This window comes from Chiloscyllium plagiosum, chromosome 11 (assembly GCF_004010195.1).
Source record: "Chiloscyllium plagiosum isolate BGI_BamShark_2017 chromosome 11, ASM401019v2, whole genome shotgun sequence".
In the NCBI taxonomy this organism is placed as follows: domain Eukaryota; kingdom Metazoa; phylum Chordata; class Chondrichthyes; order Orectolobiformes; family Hemiscylliidae; genus Chiloscyllium; species Chiloscyllium plagiosum.
In genome coordinates this window covers 16,206,656-16,216,655 of record NC_057720.1, presented here as the reverse complement: position 1 = coordinate 16,216,655, position 10,000 = coordinate 16,206,656, and the positions used below count along the sequence as shown (strand labels likewise).

General features: G+C 42.3%; 1 protein-coding gene across 5 annotated transcripts in view; it reads left to right on the top strand.

Moving 5' to 3' along the window:
- Positions 1–9,856, top strand: part of LOC122554165 (barH-like 2 homeobox protein) — a 35,228-nt gene extending 25,372 nt beyond the window's left edge. Inside the window, exons 1-5 of one of the 5 annotated variants that reach the window (XM_043698760.1) lie at positions 2,698–2,905; positions 3,269–3,324; positions 3,419–4,230; positions 6,740–7,292; positions 8,776–9,856. In XM_043698760.1, the coding sequence (XP_043554695.1) occupies positions 4,195–4,230; positions 6,740–7,292; positions 8,776–9,194 (1,008 nt within the window). In that variant the 5' untranslated portion in view covers positions 2,698–2,905; positions 3,269–3,324; positions 3,419–4,194 and the 3' untranslated portion in view covers positions 9,195–9,856. The other 4 variants (XM_043698762.1, XM_043698759.1, XM_043698763.1 and 1 more) reach the window with 4 other exon arrangements.
- Positions 9,857–10,000: the final 144 nt, after the last annotated feature.

Genomic DNA, 10,000 nt, shown 5'->3' with positions numbered 1-10,000 from the left:
GCTATAAATGCGGCCAGTAGCGTCCGCCCTGACTGACAGGTTTGGTAATTAAGTGATTGTATAGACCTCTCCAACTGTTATAACAACCTTATCAGGGCCTGTCTATGGACAGAACAAGCTGAAATCAATGTGCTTCCTGCTCTTTGAGCATTTCCGATCATGTACTCGGACTGAATCTTAAAGATTTGACAAAAGGAAAATAGAATCGCTAATCGCTGGGATTACATTTCACATACTTTGGTTTTTAAAAATGAATATGTTTCAATACAGCCGCTATTTCTCCTTTTAGTTCTGAAATCACTACAGTGTAATAAATATTCCATTTGATATTCCACGGGAATCATTTGTTTTAAATTAAATGCGATTAAGGCTTTTTTTAAAAGAAACTTAGGATCGTTTGTTTAAGGTGATGTTCCGAAGTCCGTGATGCTGAAACGTAAGGTTACAAATAATGGGCAAATCACGCCGCGTCTAAAGAGATAGAACATAGAACATAGAACAGTACAGCACGGAACAGGCCCTTCAGCCGAGATGAGCACATGTCACTATTAATTAGCATGTCCTTATTCTAGAAAGCATCGGGCCCACATTTCAGTTTCACGTTCGGAATTGGTGCTTTCTTGATCAGACTCACTCATTTTTATCTTTTCACAATCAGTTTGGGGGCCTGATCAGATGTACCTTTACAAAATACACACACACACAGAGACGTGTGCCTAGTGTGTGACATTAGGTTACTGGGTATTAACAAGTAATCATAGTTGATTGTGGTTTTTGTTGGGGGGGGCGGAGTTACCTTGGTGTACGAAAAGCAGGAGAGTGACAGGTTCAGAACAAGCTCAGGGAAGAATCAATATGCTGTAAACCTCTAATTTACTAGCACTCCATCGACCATTGGTCTGGGCTAATAACATGATACCTTAACTGGTAGCATTCAATTTGTTCCAGCAACTATACTAAACCTAAGGAAAGCGATCGATTGAAGCTCAAAGAGCCGATTCCATTAAATGAATGTTAATTAACATGTTAAATTAGTTTCCCAGGCTTGACTGACACGTTCGGTGATTTCTTTGATTTTCCTCCAAGCTGTGGGACAATGCAGGGAAATACGTTTAATAGAAAATAAATTGGCTATAGATTACCGCCATTGATTGGGCTTGCCGTAGTATACAGAGGAAAAAATTGTAAATTTGTTTCACAAACTGAACTTGACATTGCGTTAACTGACGCCTGTCTCGTTCGCTATGTAGGGTCAGACTAGCTTTGGGATTTAATTTTGGAGCGGGGTAGAGAGGTGGGGGCGGTAAGATACAGTGAGGTACCTGAGAGGGATTAGCCCCACTGTTTTCTCAGGCAGTGGATATTTAAGCAAAACACAATATGACAGAATTATCTTTGTTAAAGTTTTCGGGAGTTTGTTAACATTGGCTTCTGGTGCCGGGCAGCGTTTGTCTGTACTGTCTGTACTGTACACGCCTGGGATACTTGAACAGTGCGGGCGGATGGTAAATTCAGAGCAAGCTATGTTTTAGGAAACTAAGCCCAGCCGAGAGATTTTCAAATTCATTATCGGGTTAGCAACATTTAGCTTTGAAAAAATGTAATATCCCCAAAGCATACAATTAATAATAATTAGATTATTAACACTTAGCAAATTTAACACAAATATATTCCTGTCCATTCCCTCATTTTTTTTAAACTTGGTTAGAATTAAAAGACTCTCTCTCATTGCGTATTGTCTCCATGGAGTTTGGAGCCGTTTACCGAAGTAACGATTTTAAATTAAGAGTTTATATACATGCGCCTATAAATATTAGCATGGACGTGATGTTTATTCATAATTAACAATAAAATTGAGGTTTAAAAACGCTTAAAAGATTGTTTAAATGATGAATGTTCAGTGGCACTTAATAATTTTGGCGAAAGAACTAAGTTTTACACTTGGAAGTTTGAATTGGGTTTCTTATCTAAACCGGAGTAACATATTACAAACTTTAATGTTGAATTCAATTAAGCAATTAGGTATTGCAAATATATTGCATCTTTTAGTCACTGGTTATACACGCCTCTCGACAGAGGCGTTTACAATCTTTTCGGAAACTCATTATCGCGTAGATGGAATGCTCAAATTAAGATGTGTAGTTTGGATAGGGAGGTTTACCACACACACACACACATACACATATACACATATACATCAACTGGCGCCACCCAGCAGCCACTGAAGAAACCGCACCCTCGTCAGTTGGGAGAGTGTTGTTTGGAATAAGACGGCACTTTTACCCTTTGAGAAAGCACATGACATGACAGACATCAATCTCAGGCATGATCAGCTAAGAAAACATGTTTACCTCCAGGAAATGCCCCTGGGATTGTGGATTTGTCATCAGCGGGATATTAACAAGCAGTAATTGTTGATATACTTGTGTTGGGAATACCGGCGCTTTGTACGCCAAGGCGCAGTGGGCCACTGGCGCTATTTTAGGAATACGGGCGCAATTTGCGCCAGGAGACTTGGTGTTGTCTCTTCTAAATGCTGGATATAGGAATTACACGAGCAGTGTGTGTGCCATAAGCAGATCTCTGTTTTAAAGATAGCAGGATAGGACACATATAAAATTCAGTATCATTTTATACTAAAACTTTACAGAAGAATCAATTAGAAATAATATTTTTGAACAAACAGTATATTAATATTTTCCCATCTTAAAAACAGCGCAATCACCAATATGCGCAAATTGGCTCTACATAAAAATTCGTTCCAAGCATCACGGTCAAACATAATTCACTCTAACTATCAGAAACAATCTGGCCTTACGCATCAAACCATCATATATAGTCATTTTGGATGAACTTTTAAACAGAACTTTTAAAAATAAGCTTCCTATGTTACAAGACACAACAGGTGCGATATACAGTATAGACTATATCTGTGTGCTGTGCGGGCTGTTGTAAATTGGACATGAACATTGGTTTTGATAAGAGTGCGAGAGAATAACAGGATTTATAGTGGCTGAAGTAGAGCTCCATTTCATCCTTACTGTTAATGTTTTTTGTGGATTTTATTTCAAATGCTTAAGATTTTATTGAAAGAAGCGTGCTTTATTTCAAAAACGTTAATTGTAATTTTCGTATCTCTGTGAAACCCATGGAAAGAGAAACGCACACAGTGCTTAAAATGTAATTGTTAAATCCCCGCAGGAAACTAAAAAGCGACTAGCAGTTCTGATATATCCTAACATCAATCCTTGTACGTTTACCTCTCTAGGTTCTACAACGTGGTCAAATACCAGTCAACAGACCAGTCCAAAAGATGTCGTTTTGGTAAGTCCAGCGTTCGCTCACAATTGTTATTTTTTCAGTCACAGTAAGTATTCGTCCACAAACTGATTCTCACGAAGGCTGGATATTCACACAGGTACATAGGATGGATTTGACAGAGGGCTGAAGTTACCTCACTCCCAGCGTGCCATTTGGAACTGGTGTTCAGACTGGAAACTGTGCAGGCTTTGTATGTATCGCCTTCCAATGCAGGTTTATAGTTCCGTAGCCGCCCAACTTCCCTGGTAACCGAAGTTTTGCAGATCTATCACTTCAACCTGTGCCGGCAGCCAGTTATCAGTAGCTTAACATTTTCGGATTACGACAATCGATACCAAATAGCAATCCAATTGTTCACTCGGTTCAAACCATGTTTAAAAATAATGATACCATTAAAATACTTGGCTGAACCGACTGATTGTAGGGAGGTGATGCTGAAGTTTGCATCTCTTAAGTCCACAGCGAATTTCGCCAAGGCGGTTGAGTTGGCCGCTTGAACAGATTCAACAAGCCGGCGAGATCAACCCTTCAGGCGCGGTGCAGTTTCGCCGGCTCTTAGTTACATACAACATATATTTTTTAAAAAACACTTCGATTAATTATTTATGCAGATATTTTAAACATTGATTTCCCCCCACTCCGTGCCTTTGAGTAGTTGTGGTGTTAAAAAAAAACCCCTCTTCGATTGATCTGTGTCCGCCTACGGTTGACTGTTTGCTCGTGTCAGAAATGCAGGCGCTCAGTGAAAACACATCGTCACCTCTGGCATGTCGTCACCTATGGAACCGGCGCAGAGATGTCCAGAGCTGCCTAGGGTGAATAGACCCCAGCACAGCGACTTCACCATGCGCCCAGTTCTTACCAGGATCAAACATGTTTGAAATGAGGAAGCTGCAGATGTCTATACAGGTATGTGTCACGTCGCGACAATAATACAGAAAGCAATAAGCAACTTGACCCGGGAGTCGGCCTGGGTCAGGCTTTTTAAAAAGGCTTTGGAGTGGTGGATATCCAGGATACGTCGCTCGCCGAGCTAAAAGGCACATAAGAGAGTAGTGTCGGATAGATGCCTCCTGAATGCAACTATCCAGAGAAGAGAGAGGTGGAAACTGACTAAGGTATGCTTCTCATCTTTATTTACTGCGTGGAAAACCCATTTTTAAAAAAGAAATGTATCCTTCACTGCTTACAAACCATACTTTTTTTTTTGCTTTTTCTTATTCAAAACAATATTTCTACTTTCTGTCATAGCTGAAGAAACACACACGCGGTTATGTACCTACAACATGCAGAAATGCTCAGCACAATCTACAAGGATGGGAGACCTCAGTGTAGTCAATATGTATCATTCTAGTGTGTATTAAGAGTGCAGCTAGTTTCCCTATTTATGAAGTGGAAGACTATTTGTTTGTGAGGTACTTAATTTGTCAAATAAGGAATTCGAGGGAGAAAAAATTACGAACGACAACAGGAAAAAGGTATGATACTTTAGTCGGAAAAGTCCTCGATATGAAAAGCTGAAGTAACATGCAAGTCCTCAAAGTTTGAATCATTCATTAGCACCTTATAATTACCCTGCTAATTAGGTTGACACAGTACTTAATCATGAGTAATACGCCGTCATGTCACTGGCACTTCTCATCATTCTGACATTCAACAAGAGTCAGATTTCAGAGCGTACTGAAATGAACACAAGTTGATAGTCTGAAATAGTAGTGGAGTAATTTCACCCATCTCCAACCTCCCAGCCACCCCCTCCACTTTTTGGCAAATCTGCCAAAAAGAAATGTTTTTTTCTCTCTGTTTCGGCACAAGGCGTTTCAGAAGTCGCTTATGGCGGGACGGTGTTTCAGAAACAATTAACTTGCAAAGTCGGTCAAAGAGTGCAGGATGAAACACCGCAATAAATAAAGGAGCAATTAAAGAGACGCACGCACACGTATCCAGCAAATAAATAGGACTCGAATAGAGTGTGGGCGAAATCTCAACATGAAAGGAAGGTAATTAAAGAAATATAGCAAATTGTACATGTAGTTATTATTAAAAAGTCCGACAGTTTAAGTATTGGAATTCACGTGCGACCTTAACATCAGTTTAAACGGCAGAGTCAATGCGCAGGCAATGATATCAGATGTGCAGAATTTCAAGTTGAACAATGACTACAAGAACCGCTTGTTTCGATGCCTGCTATTTCTGGTGTATGTGTGTATCCAGGATTGTTACATTCCCACTGCTCCTATGGAGGCAGGATGAGACCGCAAACCGTCCACACCTCCTCCACTCCCCCTCACCCCATACACACACACACACACACACTCCCCAAAAAACAGTGGCATTGGGTTCTGAAAAGCGAACGATTTCCCAGATAGGGCGGACAGTATTTCTTCAGTACCTGGTTTAATTGGCTCTGAAACGGGTAAGTCCCAACATTCGTCGGGGGCAGAAGATTATGCAAATTGATCTCTTTTTTTTTAATATATTGAATGTACAGTGGGAATATGCAGAAAGGTGGTCCTTTGCGATTTACTCCCTCGGTTGTAAAAATTGGGACAATGTGCAAATGGATATTGATAACACGAGGAACAGTTTAAATTGTCAATTTCCCCCTCCAGTCCAAATCCGCCTTTTGTTTTGGGGGAAAGGCACAGACAATGGCCAATGGGTGAAAGTGTTACTTTAAAACCTGTCCTTTTCCCATGTGGAGTGAAAGTTAGAGGTGGCAGCTTAGAGTGTGCGAATGTGCAGCTTGCGGATGTTAGAAAACCGCGGACGGTTGACGAAAAGGCCATCGCGGCCTATTCTAAATTGACAGGATAAAACACGGTCCCTGGGATTGGTTTGCTGCTCGAAACGTCAGCCGGGTAGGCCTTGGCAGACCAATAGCTGGAAAGATTTATAAAATATGCGCTGGATTATAATAATAATAAAAAAAATGACACTCTGCAATAGCCCGTGACGTCGGGTTGGGAAGGAGTTGTCGCCTTGCAAAAGCCGTTGTATTTGCAAGAGACGCTTGGCGCCTCTGAGTTCCTCCTCATTTCATCCTTGCTGCAACACCTTAACTTTCCAACAAAGTTGGCTCACTGTCGAGTTCAGTCCTCGTGGATTATCCCTGCCCCCCCCCCCCTCACCCTCAACACCCCTATATCCTAACGTGGGAAGTTTGTTTTGTTTTTTAAAAAATCAATGCAACGCTAGCTTTGTGCAGCAAAGTTTCTGGCACGTGCTCTTCTTCCCTTTGCAAAAAATGATCTGATGCTGTAGGGAAAATAAGGGAAAAGGGTGAGCTAACCTCCCCCCTCCTCTACACACACACACACACACACTGATTATCAACGCTTGTGATTTTTGAACAGCTTAATCGCAAACTCTCATTAAAGTCCTAGGCGGTGATGAAGACCCGCTCTTAACATTGTAGGGACCCGGGATGGAAGGATCCAGCGGCTCTAGTTTTGGAATAGACACTATATTGTCCAACGGTTCCAGTAGCCCGGTGCTGGGGAACAGTGATTTCCCTCACGGTGACAGCAGGACTTCGGATTTCCGAAACCAAAATTCGCCGTCCCCGGGCTCAGAGATCGACACAGTGGGCACGATCCCCCTCTCGCCGATTTCCATGGAGCAAACAGAGGTGCATCTCAGCGCCGAGAGCCAGCGCCATCAGCAGCACCAGCACCAGCAGCAGCAAAGTTTACAGCCGCCTCCTCCTCCTCCTCCTCCTCCACCGCAGCAGCCACAGCAACTGGCAGGAGGCAGCTCTGTCCCCAGGACTTCCACATCTTCTTTCTTAATTAAAGACATTCTGGGAGACAGCAAACCGCTGGCAGCCTGCGCCCCTTACAGCACCAGCGTCTGTTCGCCCCACACTCCCAAACCAGAGGCTGAGCCTTTCAGGCAAAAGACGGAACCCGAAGAGGGTAAAAACCGGGACAAGCGAGATGACGGTCAAAGCGACAGCCTCAAATGCAACGGTGAGTCCTTTATTGCAGCCTTCCTGAAATAGATCTCTGTCTCATGCAGAACCGCGGCCGCTTGCATTTTTCCTCATTTGCAACTCGGTTTTGGGAGGATTGCAAGAAGGGAACTGTCAGGTTTTTCTGGGGGGAAAAAAATATCTGAGATCTTCGTTAGATAACACGAGGGCGCTGAGAGGTTACTCTGTAGCTAATAATGATGCCGACTGTTTTCGTTCAAACATTTGCTTCTGACTGGGTCGCTGTCACCTTTGTTTATGCTGGTTTCTGCCAGGGAATTGATTGACCAAATAGGCTGTATACATACATTCCCTCCCCCTTTGCAAAACTATTTGAGACTGGGCGCATATGTATTTGCCAGCCGCGAGCACGAAAGAAGGTTCGGAGATTGTACCCAGGGACATGCCAACATGCGATGCAAAGGGAAGTCAGGCCTAGCTACTTTTTAAAAAAAAATATATCTCGCGGAACCTTAACGATCGTGTCTTTTCACTTGAAATTATTTCTGCGTTTGATGCAAAAATACAACTGCGATTACTGATCCGAACGTGGGATTACTCAGTGCAGCGAATTATACAAGGTTACCAGTTTTCGATTTCGAATGTTTTGGGGAGTAGGGGGGAAATGGGATGGCCAGAGATTGATATAATTGGCCGTTTCTCCTGAAGCTTTAATGTGTTAATAGTTTATAGTATGACAAGTAAGGAAAATGTGCGATTAAAGAGAATGATCTTGAAAAAATACTTAATCCTCTTTAAGACAGGATGATCATTTGCAAAACACTGCTAATAATACTTTATCAGTATCAGCCATTTCTGTTTGTTGTAAATTGTGTGTAAATGAAAAAAAAAGTCTTTTTCTTATAATTCATTCAGTGATTACTATTAGCATAATAGAGGGGGGAAAAAAAAACAGATGCAGGGTCTGGTCTGGCGAATTTTTCTGTCCAAAGCTCCCTAGTGGGTCAATTAGAGAAGATTATTGTTCTTCCTGCAGGGAAGATCATAGTGCGCCGCAAAAATTGGTACAAATAGAGATAGATTGACATATCGATTTCCCAGCATTTCAGAAAAAAAAACTCAAAGTTGACAAATAGTATCCGGAATTCTTAACGATGCCACCAGTACGTGGAAACCACTTCAACCTCTTAAACACAACAAGCCAGTTATAAGTTTAACTCCCGTTACATGGAGGCCGCTGGTTTGGGGAGAACTCTGACATTTATTTTGTTTCTGCAGTGTAAACACGCGGTCTTTTTGAATAATAAAACCCAGACATTAAAAAACCAGCATCAAATATTGCTTTGGAACTCGCTCCTAATTGGGCCTGCACATCTACAACTGGCTATTTTACACATGCAAATGATATGCAAAATGGAATGCAGGGGAATGGAACTTTTTTTTTAACAGTCAGATTACAGGATGTTGTGTTGTGCTACCGGCCATTTGGATTCATACGGTGCATTTCTATCTGGCGTTAGGAACAAAAGAGGAAGGCGACCGAGAAATAACGAGTAGCCGGGAAAGTCCGCCCGTGCGGGCGAAGAAGCCGAGGAAAGCGCGGACTGCCTTCTCGGATCACCAGCTCAATCAGTTAGAGCGCAGCTTCGAGCGGCAGAAGTACCTGAGCGTGCAGGACCGCATGGATTTGGCAGCGGCTCTGAACCTGACAGACACCCAGGTCAAAACCTGGTACCAGAACAGGAGGTACGTAAGACGTCCTGCTCCCTGTGATACCCCAGCCCTACAATCTGTGTACACAGCAGCTCCTCGGCGCCCCGCGCGCACTGGCAGCGACTGTGTATTCTATCAACTTATTGCATGTACAGATGGCCCATATTCTCAACGCTGTAGAAGGATTTTCACCCATAAACACTGTGTACTGGGACACCAGTGCTGACCACTGGCAACTCGAGGACTACATGGTTACGATTCAGTGCAAAACAAACTACATAGATACTAGAAACCAGCGTTAGTACTAGCTAGCACCAAACACGCACACAAACACTCCCGAAGCAATTTCTTTGTCGCAATCAGAACGGTTATAATGGTCGTCTATAAAACAAACACAAGAGGCCGTGAACAACGCAAACATTTTTCAGAGGCTTCCCGTCTATTTCAAGCCTTGCAATTCCCATCCAACGCCGCCGTTGATAACAGAGTCAAATTTTACTCTTAAATCCATTAAATTAAGATTGGCTCCTTTTATTATTTTTAGTTAGTGGCGCGTTAGCATTTTCTATTATACCTTGAAAGGCATTCACCTCGAATTGACCAGCCCAGCAATATTTTTGCGAGTGATGGGTTATTTTCAGATTTTGGTTGCTGCTTTTCGAAAAGAGCGAATAGTTTTATTTAAAGTGTGTTTAAATTGAATTTTCGATACCTAGCGCTCGGCAATGCCGCCGAGAAGCAATGCCGGTGTTTCTAGCCCAGACAGTGATGTTTTAACTAAAGCACAGAAGAGGCAAATCCCAAAGACCTTTATCCTTCTTTGCCCATCGGGATAGACACGAAATGTTGCATTCACCACGGAGTTTGGAAAATGGGGCCGCAGTTTACCAGCGATGCCACAGTTTTTGTCTCATTGCATACAGTTTCCAACCATGTTCAGTCTGTCAGCAAACCTTAACATCGACTCTTCCCAAAATCTAAACACGGGTTAGTGCATGATACCTTTTTTTTTTCTAAATTCCTTTTAATATT